Source organism: Cryptomeria japonica, chromosome 8, assembly GCF_030272615.1.
Source record: "Cryptomeria japonica chromosome 8, Sugi_1.0, whole genome shotgun sequence".
In the NCBI taxonomy this organism is placed as follows: Eukaryota; Viridiplantae; Streptophyta; class Pinopsida; order Cupressales; family Cupressaceae; genus Cryptomeria; species Cryptomeria japonica.
In genome coordinates, this window is record NC_081412.1 from 565,635,991 (window position 1) to 565,654,624 (window position 18,634).

At 34.7% G+C, this 18,634-nt stretch overlaps 1 protein-coding gene across 8 annotated transcripts in view; it reads right to left on the minus strand.

Moving 5' to 3' along the window:
• Positions 1-14,742, minus strand: part of LOC131045866 (beta-glucosidase 22) — a 34,080-nt gene extending 19,338 nt beyond the window's left edge. Inside the window, exons 1-8 of one of the 8 annotated variants that reach the window (XR_009358682.1) lie at positions 14,065-14,742; positions 6,445-12,123; positions 6,077-6,321; positions 5,429-5,838; positions 5,188-5,259; positions 5,023-5,063; positions 4,689-4,909; positions 4,567-4,599 (exon numbers count right to left, since the gene is read on the minus strand). Coding sequence is in view for 7 of the 8 variants with exons in the window: in XM_057979535.2 (XP_057835518.1) it covers positions 4,568-4,599; positions 4,689-4,754; positions 5,023-5,097; positions 5,188-5,259; positions 5,429-5,504; positions 5,775-5,816 (363 nt within the window). In the remaining variant the exon portion in view is untranslated. Of the gene's footprint in view, positions 1-4,566; positions 4,600-4,688; positions 4,910-5,022; positions 5,098-5,187; positions 5,260-5,428; positions 5,839-6,076; positions 6,322-6,444; positions 12,124-13,864; positions 13,969-14,064 lie in introns of those variants that run through there. The other 7 variants (XM_057979536.2, XM_057979535.2, XM_059209647.1 and 4 more) reach the window with 7 other exon arrangements.
• Between the last annotated feature and the right edge of the window lie 3,892 nt (positions 14,743-18,634).

Consider the following 18,634-nt stretch of genomic DNA (forward strand, 5'->3'; position numbering starts at 1 on the left):
TTTCTGTAACTGTTGTAACGATCTGAAAAAGTTTTGCATTACCCTCCTCTCAAGGTTAGTGTAGGAAGTTGTTTCCGCTACTTTACTTCCTTACAATTTGGTCAAGCCAATGATCCTACCACCATTCATTGTGATAATCAAAGTTGTATAAAGATGTCAATAAATCATGTATTTCACGATCAGTCCAAACATGTGGAAACACACTATCATTACATTCGGGATATGGTGCAGAGAGGCGCCATTCATCTAAAGTACATTAGCATAGATGAATAGATTGCTCACATCCTCACCAAACCTTTATCCAGAGTGAAGTTCGAGTACTTCAGAGATAGACTTGGTGTCGTGGAAAACAGAACCCTGATTGAGAGGGAGCTTCAATCTCAGTGACTATTTGTAGCACTTTGAATCATTCCTTGTGTGTGTGCAAGAATGAATTACATCCAATCTATGCTTGTGTGCTAGATGGATAATTGTAATAATGTAAAGACCCACTGGTGTATTACACTTTCTATGCTTGTGTGCTAGAACCATCCTATGCTTGTGTGCTAGGTGGAAGATGTAATTCTATGCTTGTGTGCTAGATCCATTCTATGCTTGTGTGCTAGATGGAACATAAAGGTTCAGATTATGTATTCTCCTCCTCCCTAGTTAAGAGGGAGTGTTGATTGTAACTAGGGTTATAGGGGTTCGGATTGCCTTAAGGCAACATCCGAACCCCCTTTAGGACCGGGTCCTATCCTAGGGTAACGTGACCCTATCCTATTCACAATGCCACGCTATGCTAAATACACGCCATTTAACATTGGCAACAAAAACCAAGGAGGCCAACTTACATTTCAAAGAATAAAAGATGCATATAAATAAATGACAATTTGCAAGTCAACTACAATCATATACAAAGGCGATTTAGCTCTGCTGTGCGAATTCTTAAGAAGGGTGCAAACTTATTCAGCTTGGTGCGAAATTGTCCAAGAGGACATAGTGGATTTTGATGCAAGTCTTTGAAGCATACAAGGGACAGATCTGATATGTGAAGATCAGATTCAAGCTAAGTATTGTACTTATATTTAGAGGAGAATATATAATCTGACCTGTGGGTCTTTCATGCTGGGTTTTTCCTCCTTGGAGGTTTTCCCAAGGCATGCTTGTTTGTCTACTGTTCTATTTCTGATTTATGTTGGCTTATTAAATACTGCAAATCTGATTACAATCTAGGGCACAATTAATCTATGTTGGTTTACTAAAATACTACAAATCTGATTACAATCTAGGGCACAATTAATCTATGTTGGTTTACTAAAATACTGCAAATCTGATTACAATCTAGGGCACAATTAATCTATGTTGGTTTACTAAAATACTGCAAATCTGATTACAACCTAGGGCATAATCAATTATATAAATCTGATCAACATACCTAGGGTTTAAAATTACACTTACAGCCACTGCAACAATTGTTATGGTTTTCTCCATGCTGATTTTGTTTGGCTGGGTCCATACATAATATATGTCTACTTAATTCGGATGGTGAAATGTCCCAACTTCAGAATTTTTTTGAACTGAAATTGACTTTGAAGAAATCTTGTAAGTTCATTTTTCCAATCATAGCCATTAAGCCAAGGGTTTTGTTTAGATTCTTCTTCTCTGACATGGATTTGATGCACAGCTTGGACGAGTAACATTCAATGAGCAGATTGCCAATTTTGGGAACACAGTGAATGACATAACCTCACACTTGGGAAGTGCAGAAGAGGTGGCAGAGTATCTGTCAAAATCCATCTTTGCAACACATTCGGTATCAATGATTATATAAATAACTATCTTGTTCCTGGCTTCTATTCAAGCAGCAGAACATATACTTCGGGGGCCTACAGTGACCTCCTCATATCTCATTCTTCACAACAATTAGTGGTGGGTTTGTGAATTCATATTTGGTGGCTTCCATGAAAGAATGGTGATGTTTTCTTTAACTATAGTTATTAGAAACTATATTGGATCTACGCCTGTAGTTTAGACGATGCTTACTGAAATAGTAATCTGTTATATAGAAGTAAAGATATAGAGATAGAGATGCTAACATCTCTGTATACTGACATGTATTGATTAAGAGATGGGAGATGGGTTATGGGTTATGTATGTGCAGAAGCTATACAACTTGGGAGCACGCAAGTTTGCAGCGGCAGCAGTAGGTCCATTGGGATGCCTTCCAAGCCAATTAGCAAATAATATTAATGGCAGTTCTACTTGTGTTGACAGAGTAAATCAAGAAGTTTCACTCTTCAACTCAAAACTTAAGCCTCTTTTGAGGATCATGGAAATCAATCTACCCAACAACTAATACAACTATTTTTAGTAGTAATATTTTTCCTGTCCCTATTTTAGACATTCATAAAATGAGTAATTTGTGGACTACATAGACAGAGGTTTCCCGATAGCGTGCAATATCAGTGACATTTGGAGATAACCCTTCTTTTAGGATTTGATGTCAAATTTTTTAACTCACTTAGACTAGAGTTTACCGTAAATAATAAGATAGTTATCCTATTTGGAAAGAACCCTTCATCTAACTTTGACCTAGAATTTTGTGTACCAAAACATTCACATTGCAAAACACACTTACGTTTCTAAGGAACATTGGAATTGCGCCTCATATAAAGTTTGCAGACTTAGTAATTAGGAAGTGTGCTATGGTAGTAGACTAACAAAAAGATTATTAAAATGATTTAGATGTTTTGGTGCTGTGTACCCTGCTACTGTTGCTGGATTTGGATAACCTCACCAATTTGACTATCAGAAAAGTCTCTTTCATTACAGTTTCACATGTCTCGTCCAAAATCTCTTATAATTCAGAAACATCAAGAATGAAAAAAATCGGGTATCAGCAGTGGTGGGATTTGGTATTGCATGCTAAATCTGATATTTAGAAATGTTATTGCATTGATTATAGAAAGCTTGGCCTAGGTGGTCCAACAAACTATTCATTGCTTACATTCCAAAATCAATCAGGTAAAATATTCACTATTTAAAAAATGATGATATCAGTTGATATATATACTATGCGCTTTCAATTTGTGAATAGCGTGACTTGATCAAATCTTCCAATAATGGTTAATGTTCTCTATGTACATGGGTTAGGGCTCTTTCAAAATCCCTATTTATGTTTTAAAATACAATCTCTTAATTGGTTTTTTTTTATGAAAGATTTTTCATCCACAAAGTTGTTTTGGCTATCGGATATGGGAGGATGAGCCCTAAGCTGAAACCTCTTTAGCTAAGAACCAAAGACTAAGAGGTATCAATCCCTTGATTGTTAATGGCTCGGATATGGGAGGATGAGCCCTAAGCTGAAACCTCTTTAGCTAAGAACCAAAGACTAAGAGGTATCAATCCCTTGATTGTTAATGGCTGGATTACATGGAAAATTAGAATTCTGGATATCAGCTCATCACAATGATCAAGAAGGGACGAATCTTGATTCCCGACCTAAAAATATGGTATTTCCCATTTTTGGTGAATAGGGCATATATTTGACCTTTAATCCCTTGATTGCTAATAGCTGGATTACATGGAAAAATAGAATTCCGGATATCAGCTCATCACAATGATCAAGAAGGGACGAATCTTGATTCCCAACCTAAAAATATGGTATTTCCCAGTTTTGGTGAATAGGGCATATATTTGACCTTTATTGTTACAGTTTACAAGATAGAGATGGACATTTTTCACGTCTCTGGAAAATCAATATATAAAAAGTCTATCTTTTGTAACCAATAGTTATAGTAATTTGCCAATCACATAAATGAGTAATTGTGATGGTGGGAAAATTAATTAGTCAAAAGAAAGGGCTAAAGCTGTTGGAAATCATAAAATTCTACGTTTCAGAATTTTGAGCGGTGCAATGATTTATCTATTCCTGTTCTAGACAGAGAAGGAATGAGTAATTTTGGAGCCCATATATAAGCCACAATTTCCTGTTAATTATGCAATTATATCGCTATTTGGATCCAATCCTTAGCCTGTAATCCCATCCTAGAAATTGTTAAAAAAAAAAAATATTTATGCAGTGAAGCAGCTCTAGTCTTAAAACAGATGTCAATAATGAAATGGCTTAAAAAAATTAGAAAAGAAATCTAAATCTTGGTGATTTTAACAGTATGGCAACTGGCAAGTGCTTGTGGTATTATATCTTCAGAAGGCACTAAGAAAGATTTAGAATTTTCTTGTGTTGGAAACACCATCAAGGTGATTGCCAAAAGGTCCATTTCTTAAGCCATTAGAATTTGTGATTCAACTTACATTGAAAAGTATCAGACATCATAGCAGGATAAGAAATAGTCACTGATACATTTTGAGAAAGGATTATTCAGTATTCATTAGACTGATAAATCCCTGCCAACTTAGATTCTAGATTACTTGAAAAATCATAATTTCAGATGTAAACAGGAATTTTGAGATGCAAAAGTTACGTATTTCCTGTTTTTGGCGAATGAAAAATATATTTGATTGTAAATGTTCTCAAACATTAAAAAAAAAATCATATAGCCAAGGAATAAATTATGGGCTTACCTTACCAATAGGGACATCGTTCGTCTCGCATTACTTTACACACACAAATATATATGCATTAGTATCTAAAATGATTTACCAATATTCCAAACTTTGCTTGTGTTTCACAATTTACTATGTACCTGTTTGCTTTGAGCTTGAATCTCTCATATAATCTCTTTCAACAGCAATCCACTGGCTAGATGAATCTGAAACATAGGAAGTACCGTAATGATTCAACCCAACGAAATCAAAAGATCCCTTTAGCTTTTTAGATTGTTCTTTGGTGAAATTGGGCAGCCTGGAGCCTACATTCTTCTTCGTGCTGGAAGGATAGTCTCCAAAGAAAAGGGGATCTATGAACCTTTTGGACATTGAGAAAGAAAAGGGCCATCATAAATTAAATTTTTATAGATGTAAAATTCTATCACAGGGGTTTCAAAAGCATTCTCTCATTTCAATTCAGTAAACACTTACCACCCATTGTGAAAATCAAGAGTCCTCTGAGTTTCTTTATCCTGTATAGAGTTCCAAGATTTCTTTTACTCATAGCTGTATAACATAAATTAACTTGATTGGGAAAAGAAAATATTGGGTTTACAATGAATGAGTAAGCTTGGGCTCTTTTCATGTGACAATTACCATCGAGAATGAGTCCATTGATGAGATTATTGTAGTATTCCAATCCCTTTGGATTGATGGCACCCCTTCCATCTGCAGGGGACAACAAGTTAACATAATATGTAATTGAAAAATAGGGTTTAATATTTTTATAGTTTTAATCCTTCAGAATTTTGTACTGTAGACAAGACCATCAAGAAAAAATAAGCATACACTGCTATTCCTATTTTTGTTGTTGAAAGAAAATATTCTCTGGCAGTACCAGGTATTAGTCGAGACCATGAGATGGAAAATCTGTATGTATCCAATCCCAGTTTAAACATCAGACGGACGTCCTCCTGAAAAATTGTTTGCAGCAGTCGTGTAAGCAAACTTAAAGCTGATGAATATAGTTTATTTAAAATTACCAGCGGTCCAGAACCAATTAAGCATAAGAGTAATCGAGATTAATTTATAATGGTGGTATTGATCTGCAGTAACATCCCCTGTGCTTCCATCAAACATTTTCCCTGTACATGCACTTTTAACTTAGCCCTTTTATTTGTCAAAATGATCAATGCGCCCATCCAAATTCTATATTTCCTTTTCTCCTCCAAAAAGTAACTAACCCGAATGCGTATAAGTATCCCAAATGCAAGGTTTACGGCCATCAAGTTGTGCTACACCTTCAACCTGTACACAGCCATACCAGAGACAAATACCAATTATTCTACCAGTACAGAATCAACAGCTTAACCAAAGGAGCTACTGGGCGGTGCTGGAGGATCCATGCCCCTAAATACAGGGTTAAAAAACCTAAAACATCATCATGCAAATTCTAAAATCTATATGGTTAAAATTTGACCTGCAAAACCCTAAAAGTCACAGCTTTAGCTGATAGAAGAAAAGAAATTGCAGTAAAAGTCCAAACCTAAAACATGGCAGCTACCAGGCTCATTCCTTGCCCCTCACTTTGTTGCATCGCTTTTGGATATTAACCAACGGAAAGCAATAATTTTAACTATGGCGAGACTATTAATGCTGCAACCCGACGCTGTGGTGGACTTTATTCCGAATGAACACCCACCCGGAGATAGTTAGAAGCTGGGTTTGAGTAGGAACGTTTCAGAATGGCTCCTCGACGAGGTAAGGTAGGTTAAACGCTAGCTGTTCAACCTAGCACTCGACAATCGACAATACAAAGAACACAAAATAAACTCGCAAATTTTTCAGACAGAGAGAAAATAGAACAGGTAAAAAAAACCACAAGATAAACTCGCAAACTAAAAAATACCTTACCTATAAGAAGAAACACAGCTCAAGCAAAAGAAGAGCTGAACTGAATCTGCCAAAAATCGGATGCAAGAATATAAACATAAATTCCTGGGAGTCATCTCTGTTCATTCATCGGTAGATGGGTTCAGGCGGTCTTTGCCAGCGATACACTTCGGAATGAAAACGCGACCAGCATGCAGGTAACCACATCAATGTCCACTACACCTGGAATAAAAACCCTAACCACACGTTGTGGGAGCTGTCACAGAAAACTTATCGGATAAAATTTCAGCGGCAGCGAGAAAGTGACGGAAATTTCGGCGGCAAAGGGAAATTGACGTTTTTCACGGTGTGAGACAATTCCGGTGGGGGTGCAACCCCACAGGGAATTGCCTATCGGCAAATTAGGGTTTGAGAATAATAACTATTGAATTAATTAAGTTCTAAATTGAAATGGATTATGTGCAAGATTGTGTATGTTTTAAAATAAAATAATGTAAAGTTCTATTTTTAAGAAAATGTATGTATACTTGTCTATAAAGTAATGTGTATGAAGATAAATTATAATATTAATTTGTAAAATAGGAATATTTGCATATTTAAATATATGTTTGGATTTCACATAGTTTGTAATTGCATTTCTACACCTTAAATCTCTTAAGGTAGGAAATGTATTAGGTTTTTGATCTACAATGCATCTTGAGTAAGGTAGCCCTTCAAGGTGGTAGCCCTTCAAGGTGGTAGCCATTGGCATGTATAAGAATTCAATGTGTGACTAGTAAGGTCAAAATGTACAAAAAGGTAAATTTGGGTAACATCTATTTTTTAATATTTTGAGGAATTGAGTTATCAATGTGTGGTGGTTAGATGACGGTGCAATGTGATTTAATTTTTTAGTTTTGGGATATTTAGAATGTTGAGTTGTTTTGGGCATTTGAGTCTTCGTTATTAATCATTCTAGTAAGGTCAAAATGTACAAAAAGGTAAATTTGGGCAACATCTATTTTTTAATATTTTGAGGAATTGAGTTATCAATGTGTGGTGGTTAGATGACGGTGCAATGTGATTTAATTTTTTAGTTTTGGGATATTTAGAATGTTGAGTTGTTTTGGGCATTTGAGTCTTCGTTATTAATCATTCTAGTTGAATTGTATTTGAAGTGCACATTTATGTACTAAATGGTTCTTCCTCATCACTTCTTGTATAGGAGACCTTTAAAATGTTTGACTGTGTGATCAATATCTCGATTGATGTATGTCATATTATAAATTTCAAGGTAGGAATTTTTTATTTTTTTTAATATTGTTAACATAGTGATAAGGGAAAGGTTGTTAAATAAATGAGTAGCTTATTGTTGGTTAGGGTTCAAGTGATTCTAAATGTAGATTATTAAAGCTAGGGCTATGTGTTCATGTTCAATTTGTGTAGACTTGAAGCCTAGAACAAAGTGTTGAGCTTGAGTTTGATAGTTTTTGTTGGCAAGAGTATATTTCAGTTGGTTTCATGTTTTGTAATGGTCTGAAATATTGCAAGGAAGAATTGAATCAAAGTGTAGGTGATAAAATTTTATATTTTTTCTCTCTTAGCAAAGATCATTATTTTCTATAGGTGATCAACACCCATTCATTGCAAAAAAAATTACAAAATAATGTGGCTATTGCTCTATGTACCATGATAAACTCATGAATGGCACAATGATTGGATTGAATACGATGACTAATAAGTAGAGGAAGCAACAAACATGCAAATACCATGATGATTTCTTATTGGTGTAACCACCTATCTCATTTTGAGTCGAACAATATCAAATTTGAAATGTTTCACTTAGTTTTTTTATCATTCATGGACATTAAATATTTATTTCTCCAATTTGGAAACATTCTTGAAGTCCACATATATGTGGTGGATCTAAGATTTGGCTATGGAGATAGCCATCTAATATCAAGAAAAATTGAAGGCAAACACAAAAAAATCAAATGATCAGAAGGATAAAATTAATGCTATTATATTCAAGGATGCAATATGAAAAAATGATATACAGAGATTGCTCATATAAGAGTTACAAGTGAGTATATATATGGTACACCACTAAAATATGTGAATGTACAACCAATGTTGAATAAGGAAAGATTTAGTGACATGTAGAGTACAATTCCACTACACGAGGGAAGTACAAGTCACAATTACAACCGACTTACATAAACAAGCTTATTATATCTTAGGTGCATATAATGCAATAAAATAATCAACTAAATGCAAACCAACACCCCAACATAAGTGGAGCTTAATTTGGTAGGAAAAATAAATAATTGAATCCCAACAAATGTGTAGCCATGATAGATACCCATGTACAAAATAATCCCCTCAAAAAAAAAGATAAAGAAAAGCCATAAGATAAAATTTCCCCAAGAGAGATGATGAAAATAGCAAGACTAGGTAATCCTACTTAAACAAACTAAGAAAGATTAAACTCCATATAGAAAATTGTGAAAGAACTGGGAGAATAAGAGAGACCATGTAGCCCCTCTCCCAATATATAATTTCTTATGTCAATAATGGATGTTGCCCACACAGATAGCAAAGTTGGCTTGAGTCGTGGGTTTGCTCCCCATTGGTCTTGGGTTTAACTTCAAGGCTTGGACGCACCCGATGCACCTGGCTTGCAGGTGGCTTGGTACATCCCCAAGGGATTAGTCTCACCCCAACTCGCCCCTTCTTTATCCCCAACAGGTTGGGTGCTAGGCTGGGTCATAGAGATACCCCTATGGTTACCAAAAACAAATAATGGATGTTCGATTGCAAATACAAAAATAACGTAAGGTCAACAAACAACATTTCTCCCTCTAAGAACAAACAAGGGCAAAAATGCATGCAATCCATTCTTGAAAGAAATATGAGGGAAAAAACTCAAAATGCATGTTCTTTCTAGAAGCTACTAAAATGTTGTCTTCGCAATGCTAGAGGTGTCATAATCAACTCAAGGAGGCTTTTGTTGAGTTGAACATCGAGGAGCTAAAGAACTAGTGCCTCACCATGTTCTCTATGTTCAACTTCTTCGTGTAAGCCACTTGTCATTGGAAAAGGTCCCCTTGAGAACTTAGTGGATCATCTCATAGACCTTGTCAACAAGAACACTAGGGTTTACGCCACCAACTTCGTCATTTCAGCCTCTCGTAAGAGCTTGACGTTGTGGTGGAGTCCCAAGAGCCGTAAAATTTCTTATTTCTTCCCAATTTCAAGCATTTTTTTGTATATACTATTATTATGTGTTACTCTGCTTTGTTTAAATTTTAATGGAGAAGGATTTTATGGCTTCTTAAATGTGGCTACAGTACAAATTATATGTTGCATTTGTGTTTCCTTGGCATCCTATTTCAATTAACCCACTTTAAATGGTTACACAATTATATATTTTTCACTTATTACAAATATTTTATTGAAATACAGATTTCATTACAATTTTTATTTTATTTTGATATAATTTCAATTGTAGGGAAGAAATGGAAATTATTTTTAGAAATTTTGAATAAAGAAACCTTGAGCCAAAAGATCACTTGGGCACCATTTTGTATTTTTCTTTTTCCCTTGGCTAGAGATGGCATGCAAAGATAAGGTAAAATTGTTGGTATAAGGCATCTCCACACCCACCTCCATCAAAGAGTTAACGACTAGAGTAGCCAATTTTCGACTAGATAAAATCCTTCCCATTGAAAGCCAATTAACAACATAAGCTTGTTCATCCTAAGGTTGCCTATATCTTCCATTCTTTTTCTAGGAATTATGTGCCCTACTATTGGCGGAAAACAACAACAAAGTGACTAGACTTGTGGCACTTTATACAAACAACCAACATAGACTCATAATCAAATTTTTGCACGCAAGCTCCATACTTTAAGGACAGAGTGACTGAAGTTGGAAGCTCCTGGTCCACATTTACATTCACATAGTAACCATAATCATTTTTTATATTTGGTATCAAAAGAGTTAACAATACCAATCATAATCTCATTTTGTCAAAATTCACAATTTCTTAGATTTAAAAAAATAGCAAATATTTAGAAGCTTTAAGAGATTGCAATAAATGGCATAAGATTTAGACGAAAAAATTCAACATTTCTTCATAAATTTCAAATATAAAACTGCAGACATAATCATCTATATTTATAGACAAAAATATAATCAATATTTGAAAGATTTAAGAGATAATGATACATACAATAAGACTTTAAACCCAAAAATTCAATATTTCTTATTAGATTCAAATATAGTTTAATACAAGCAAGCATATGAAAATGGAAAAGCACCCACAACAAAAATGTGTGAGAAATGTAATCATTTCCTTGAAGCGAACTTTGTGAAAGCTGAAAGACATTGAAAATGGTCGGGTACTTTCCAAGCTAAAATGAAACTGTGAGAATTATTTGTGAATTTTTATGTAATTAAGATTAAAGTTAGGAAGCCACATTTAAAGTCTATAATTAAGCCATCATAAAATCATCTTATGAATGACGAGTCTGAATCTAAGTTACTTTGATTCAACAAATGAAGAAATAAAATACTTGCTCCCTTAGGATACAAAATTTTCACCTTTGAATTCACATATACTAGCTATGAAACTCTAGAAAAGTGGAAGCCATGTCACTGTTACTAGCAAAAGCATCATCAAATATAGAAAAATTTGTCCTTTCTTTCAGCCTCGCTATCCCATTCCTCAATATTTGACATCAGCATCAGCTTATTAGTTCCTGCCATGGAACTATAGCGGAGGGAGGCAGATTAAACTACACATGAACGGCCAATCAGAATTCAGCCTTTTTAAAGATTTGTTTTCCATTGCTACTTGCATCAGTGAAGCTGCATATTTTTTAGGCAAATATTAGTTCAAAGTTTTTTGGCACAGTGTTATTGACCTCTGTTTTCGGTTGCAGAATGTCAGGAATTGTTTGTAGGTATTCGATGCAAGAGAATGCACATCCCTCCAAGGACTGCTTCACTGGCTGGCTACCATTCTCGTTTCACGAGACAATTAATTTGGTTGTTTTTTTTCCCTCCTCTAGGCATTAAAAGCACTCCCAGCCCAAACATGCAAACAGTCCACATGCCTTGTCTAGGTTTCCACATTCTTGCATATATGTCAAGAAATAGGAATGGCAATGAAAACAAATTTTAACTTGCATTCAATATTGTCATTTAACAGGCTGCAAAAATCTTGGGTCGAGCTCAAGAATCTAGTAGCTTAACCCCAAAAATTTTAGATCCACTTTTGTTTTCTTGGCAATAGATTGAAACAGCAGCTGTAGACTGTAGAGAGACTGCGACAGCTGAAGGAGGCGTCTAAAATGGGTAAGACAACATTTTATTATTGGTAAAAAAAAATTGTTTCTACTTTTCGTTTGTTTGTAACAGGCTTTCAAGAATAAATGTGTGATCTTCTGGCCATTTTCCCTTTGTTTCCAGTTCTGGAAAAGAGAATGCTATAAATTTTCTCCAAACCACACAACATCTATCATTTCGCTCAATCCAATCCATTATTTTAGCTATTGCAAGCCCAATCTTGCAAAAGATCATTTGGCTCACGAATTTGGTTTGGGTGTTATCCCGCAGAGGATATTGAGAGCTTCCCTGCTGATGGTAGCCTACTAGTTAAAGCTCCACCTAGAGATCCTCAGACGCATTATTCCTTTGTTGGGTGCACCTGTGCACCTGCATTCCAGTTTCAAGATTTAGAGTTGGCATCAAGATCTGAACTACTGTCAATAACTCAATTGCCAAACCCTTTATTGAATACCTAACATCTGCTGAAGATTCATGAATTGGATGTCATCCAATAGGATTTTTCTTAGGATTTCAAAAGTCTCCATAGTCTGTTCCAGAGGAACCATGGCTGTATTAAAAAATTGCAATAGTTGGTCAAGGTTTTTTTTTTTTTTATAGGTTGTTTTAGAGGAAGCAATTTATTCTCTCAGAAAATTGCAGAGGATTGCAGTAAGGCTATTTGTTTGATCTATATAGGCTGTTTTAGAGGAAACAATATAAAATCAGAAAATTGAAATGTTTTGTAGCAAGGCTATTTGTTTTATCTATATAAAATGTTTTAGATGAAGCAATATACTAAATGAAAATTGCAATAATTTGCAGCAAAGTCGTTTTCTTTATCCATATGAACTGTTTTGGTGGAAGCAATACACTATGCAGAAAATTGCAATAGTTTGCATAAGGATATTCGTTTTGTTTCTATAACTTGTTTCAGAGGAAACAGTACACTATCAGAAAATCGCAATATAATCATGATTGTTCTTTCATTCTTTGGCAGGAACTTGCTGCCCTTCAGCTTTTGTTAGAGTGGTCACAGGTCTTTCTATTTGCTGAATGCTATATGGGATTTTGAGTAATTGTTAATAAAGTATTCCATCACAAAAACTGTATTGTTTATTAGAAGCAAAAGTTCTGTTTTTCTTTCTAGTACAAGTTTATTCAGAATATTGTAGTCATAAATCCCCATGGGATCTACAAAAAACAAACTGCTAGAAAAGCTGTCTACAAACAGGATATGGCTGTGTGATATTTATAAATCAAGTTGCAAATCTAGATTAAAATTTTGGACTGATTGCCATAGAGTAATGATTATTTAGTAGCGCTGGTTGGAGGCTTATTAGCCCAGTAGTTGCTGTACCATTTGTAGCAGCAGTTTAGCATCCTTTAGCTACGGTTTTCCTCAATTCTACATTAAATTACACAATCATGAAACTGCATACCCTGTATTCAAATCAACAACATTGCAACATTTAATGTGTAATTTGCAGATTTGAGTTAAGTAATTTCTCTAGTCCCTCCAAAAATGGCATTTTCTAATGTCCAAAAAATATGAAAAGTCTAAATGAAAAAACAACGTACAAACCGGTTACCAAGAGAAAGAAAAAGAACAAGAAAAGCGAAAATCAGGGACCAACAAAGGCATCAACTCTCTCCCAAAAGATTGTGACAAAAAAAAGACATAAGTAGAGGATTTTCAAACACCCAACATACAACCAACTTCAAAAACATCCACAGCATTAGTTTTTAGGCATTGATTCAATATACAAAAATAAATGTCAGCATTAGAAACATTATAAAAATCAAAACAAAATAACAACGAAAAAACCTACAAGATGATGTTGGAAAATGTAGAATGGAAAATTGCCTGATAAATCTAAACAAGTTTTTTTCGAATATATGTTCAATCTGATTATTGTGATTAAGTATTAACCCCAACATTATATGTGCTGTATAAAGGGAAATAAAAATAAAAAAGAGGATGAATAAATATCAATTGTAGGAATTCACATGTTTGCTTGAAATATTAACATCTATAATTCTGGAGAACAAAAGAAATGTAGATTCTATAAACAGAAGTTCCAATTCAGTGTACACATAAATGACTTTTGGGATTTTACGGTTTGATTATCTGAATACTCGATTAGGTGTTCTGCAAACTTCAGAAATCTTCCTAAGCATTGGAAAAACCTCCATTGCAATACTCTGTCAAATAGTTTCTGAATGTAGATATTTCTGTCAAATAAATTGGAAAAGATTACAACGCATAATCATGAAACGATAAATAAACCTCAAGAAGAGTTCATTGGCAAATCTCTTCCAGTAACATACCCTACAGACCATTACATTCCGTTGGCTCTCATCTCCCCTAGACATTTTGTAAAACATTTGACGTGCATCCTAAGTCCTTCGGTATTTGGCATATACCTGCAAAAGATCAGATGCCACATAAACTTTATGCTTGAGCACAGTTCTGAATATGTGGACATTAATCTACTTACCTTCTTGTTGAGCCAATATGTAGGCGCATACCTCGAATACAAAGGAAAAGTTCCAGAGGTTTTAACTTCAACATCCCATTATGCTAAGAATGTAAAAACAAGAATGTTGAAAGATTGTCACTCGAGTATGAACGGCTGCAAAGAGGCTTAGGCGTCCATGATTGATAACTTTAAGCTGCTGTAATTTCCTCTCGAACTGTTGTAAATCCGGTGTATAAGAATGACATTAATCCTAGGGTTTCTGGATCAGAGAGGTTTCGTGCGCTTGAAAAATGAGAAGTCTGAGGAAGCAGAGGCCAAAATCTTAAGCGAATACATTATAATCGTTGAATTTTTGCAGCTTCTTTCATAGAGTTAGGCACGCCGCACCTTGCAAGCAAAAATCAAACGAGCTAAGGCTTTGATCCGCCTAGAGAGTTTTCACAGGTACCATTATATGAGCGGTTCTCTATCTATAAAAGTAAATGTAGAGATATTGAGTATAGATTGAATGAATGAATTTAATTACCTGAGGTGAAATAGTTTGTCAAAAAAGTTTGAAATATATCAGCTCTATTAAATCTCTTTTTCCTTCTGCATTTTAGATGTTTTATTATATATTTGTATTTTAGATGTTTTATTATATATTTTGATCAGGAAATCTGCAACTCTTGTTATCTTTCATTTTTTAAATAGATTATTCGAAGTGTTCATCTTCAGTGTTTCAATATAATTGATCTGATTTCAATATAATTGATCTGAATATTCTTGTAAGTCGAACACTTCATAATGTAATACCATTTTGTCTCCATAATTTATTGAGTGCTTGAATTTTTGCAGCTTCTTTCATAGAGTCAGGCACGCCGCACCTTGCAAGCAAAAACCAAACAAGCTAAGGCTTTGATCCGCCTAGAGAGTTTTCATAGGGATCATTATATGAGTAATTCTCTATCTATAAAAGTAAATCTAGAGATATTGAGTATAGATTGAATGAATGTATTAATTAAGTGAGGTCAAATAGTTTGTGGGACTCATGGATAATCAACAAAGCTTGAAATATATCATGTAATAACCCACCATATTTAACCCAACAAAATTTGACCATTCTTTTTTTTTGTTTAATTTAATCATTTGTGTTTGATTCAATCGCATACTCTAGGCATCCATCCATTTGGATTAGGCATTCATCCATCTGGGATGAGCATCTAACCATACGGGTTAGGCATCCGTCCATACGGGACATAAGATTTCATCTATCCAATACAGGATAGGCATCTACCCTTACGGGGTAGGCATCTATCCAATCGGGATAGGAGGTGCTCTGGCTAGAAACTTAGACTCATCGGGACCATTCGGGTCCTGAGCCACTCACTAAGTACTACACTCTTCTAACAGAAGTGCACCGAGGTCGCCGTCCTTAAGAGTAATTAAATAACATAATACAAGCTTGAATTCCGCCTCGGAATTTGGCTTAAAGCCTCGGGAAGTCAAGTGAATCCATATGGGATTCCTTCCGAGCATGCATTGAATTACTTTTTTCCATTTTAATTATCTTTCAAATTAGGATTCTTACTCAATCCTCCTCCTTACCAAGCCTAGACCCCACCCACAAACGTCTGAGTACTAGGGACAACTCCGTCTCAAGACTGCCTACATACCCGTTTCAGAACGGGATCAAGGCGTAAAGTATGTAGTTCTATTTTCTATTCTATGGTTTGATGTAAACTGATTAGTGGGTACGCAACCCTTTTTAGGGTCAATGTCCCAGACAGTTTCTCTACAGTTGCTACCCACAGTGGTAGCGCTTAAACAAAGGCTCAAGGTGGCCTATTGTTTGTGGCCTAAAACAACTACATCCTAACACCTATCATAAGCATCACCCTTGATCAAATTGTCAATCACCAATATCTCTTCAAGATTAAATCAATTTCATAAAAGCATTTTACTTAATCAACCCTAAAGGGGGTTTACTATGGTTTAACTCAACAGATGTAAAATCATTTAAGGATTATCTTGTTAGATTATCGATCCAAGAGGGATTACCCACCCCTTGGATTTTAACTTCCAAGTGTCCCTTATTACTCCCCGACGATTTATAGGGACGATGCCACAGATGTCGTTGATGCAGCTTTATTAGGCATTAAGTGCAGTAGTTCAACATGACGGCATTACCCGTAAGCGTGACCTAGAGGCACTGTATATACCAACGCTACTAGGTTTTGGTTTTCCAACTTCCTTTGTTTAGTTTTCTAACTAAGAAGCTATGAAATCATCATGCTTGAAATTAATCACGAAATGAATGTACATAATTAGACATTGTGAAGTTTAACTACTTCAATGGCAACCAAGTACCATTTGATAAAAGAAATACCATTCTTCTACAACTAAACTAATTAATATATAATGGTATGATAATGACAATTATGAAAAAAACATGTAACTTGCATGAAGATAATGGAAATGTAACTTGCTCATCAATTAATACAATTTAATATATAAGCAATACGCATGATGCAAAAATAGTGTCATTTACATACAAAATTAAGCAATGTTTACTTCTATCGTGAGAATATTTAATTATAGAGTTACTAGTTCCAAATGAGCAATTAGTTTTATACTTTTGGAAATTTTGGGTCGAATCATAATAATAAGACTTATTTGTTTTTAAGTGAGCCTAAAATCAGTAATCAAGTAATCCAATAAATCCTCAAAGGGATTGAGACAAAAAATTTAAATTTCAAATCTTTTACACAATAGTCCTAATTTTATTAACTGAAATTTTAACTAAAGCAATTATTAGCAATTACTTAAAATTTAACCCAAAGTAATTACTAAAATTCCAAATTGTAATTTAAAAGGAATAAATTAAAAAAAAAAACTAACTATAAAAATAAAATAAGCGAATTGTTTGTTTTAATAGTAAATAGGGGGGGGTGGGGACCACGAGTCCCATCACCCCTGCGGTCCTACATGCGCAAGCCCTCAGGGTTGAGGGGACACCACAGGCCCCTCCACTCCCCCTACGGCCACTGCTGTGGCAGTGACCGCAGGGGTAGTGGAGGGTACCACTGCACCCAACGGTTACAATAATTGCCGCCCTTGCATGCCATCCATTATTCATTCGAAATAATTTTCGAATACCGTGTCGTTGCTAATTTATATTCGCCTTGCAACATTTAATAAATTTTAACGTTTGAAATAAATTTTATATGTGTGTGTGTGTGTGTGTATTTATATACATGAGGATTACATGTGTGTGTGTGTGTGTGTGTGTGTGTGTGTGTGTGTGTGTGTGTGTGTGTGTGTGTGTGTGTGTGTGTGTGTGTGTGTGTGTGTGTGTGTGTGTGTGTGTGTGTTTATATACATGAGGATTACATTTCCAGCTTATTAAATTACATAAAAGAAGAGTATGTAACAGGTATGTGTATATATAAAAAGAAAACATCAATGTAAGAGTGAGAATAACAATTTAATCCCAGGGACGAAAATATAACAGAGAAATAATTTGCTCCAACGATGCACAGATTATCAAAGAAATAGGAAGATGTTTATACTAAGAAATACAAAGCTCACACAGAGGGATTTATATTCTATTTCTCAACTAATGTTTAGAGAGGGGGATTTATTTCTTCATTCACAAAGAGATTTATTTCTACACTCACAGAGAGATTTATTTCTTCACACAGAGAGATTTATTTATTCATTCATAGAGAGAGAGATTTATTTATTTTTATATTCAATAGCATCTCTAGTTTTCAAGAGAAAACAGAAAAGCAAAAAATCTAATTTTCTACCTTTTAAATAGATCAAATAAAATATGCAAGAGAAATCTGCATTTGTATTTAAAAAGAGAAAGAATTATATCACTGCATTTCTTTAAGGAAACAAAATAGATTTTCTTCCTATCTAGCAATTATGAAATGATTTCTTCCAGAAAACTATATTCAATGAAAGAATCTAGAAACTATATATTTTTTGATAATATAAATTTCTCATATGACAAAAGGAGAGAACCTGGTTTGTTGAAGCTTGATGTTGAATCCTCTAGCTATCCTTTTGATCCTTACTTGCAACTTGAGAGAAATCCTTCAAACAACAACTTAAAAATCCTGCAACGAAAATGAGACTACCAAAGAAGATCCTACTACTAAAACTTGGGAAATTTCCTTCAAAACATAATCAACTCCCTTCTTTGAAACTTGCATACAATTTTATAGGAAAAATCCCTCAATTCCACTATCTAGAGAATTTAATTAAAAAAAGAGATTCTTTTCCAATATTGGACTCGTGCAAATTGATTAAACTTAGAGGGGGATTGCATGCAAGGTGGTGGAGATTCCTCTAGAAGCTTCTTATTCTTCCTACAACATGTGCCATAATTGGGAGTGGAAAATAAATAAATAAAAATAATGTCTTTTGAA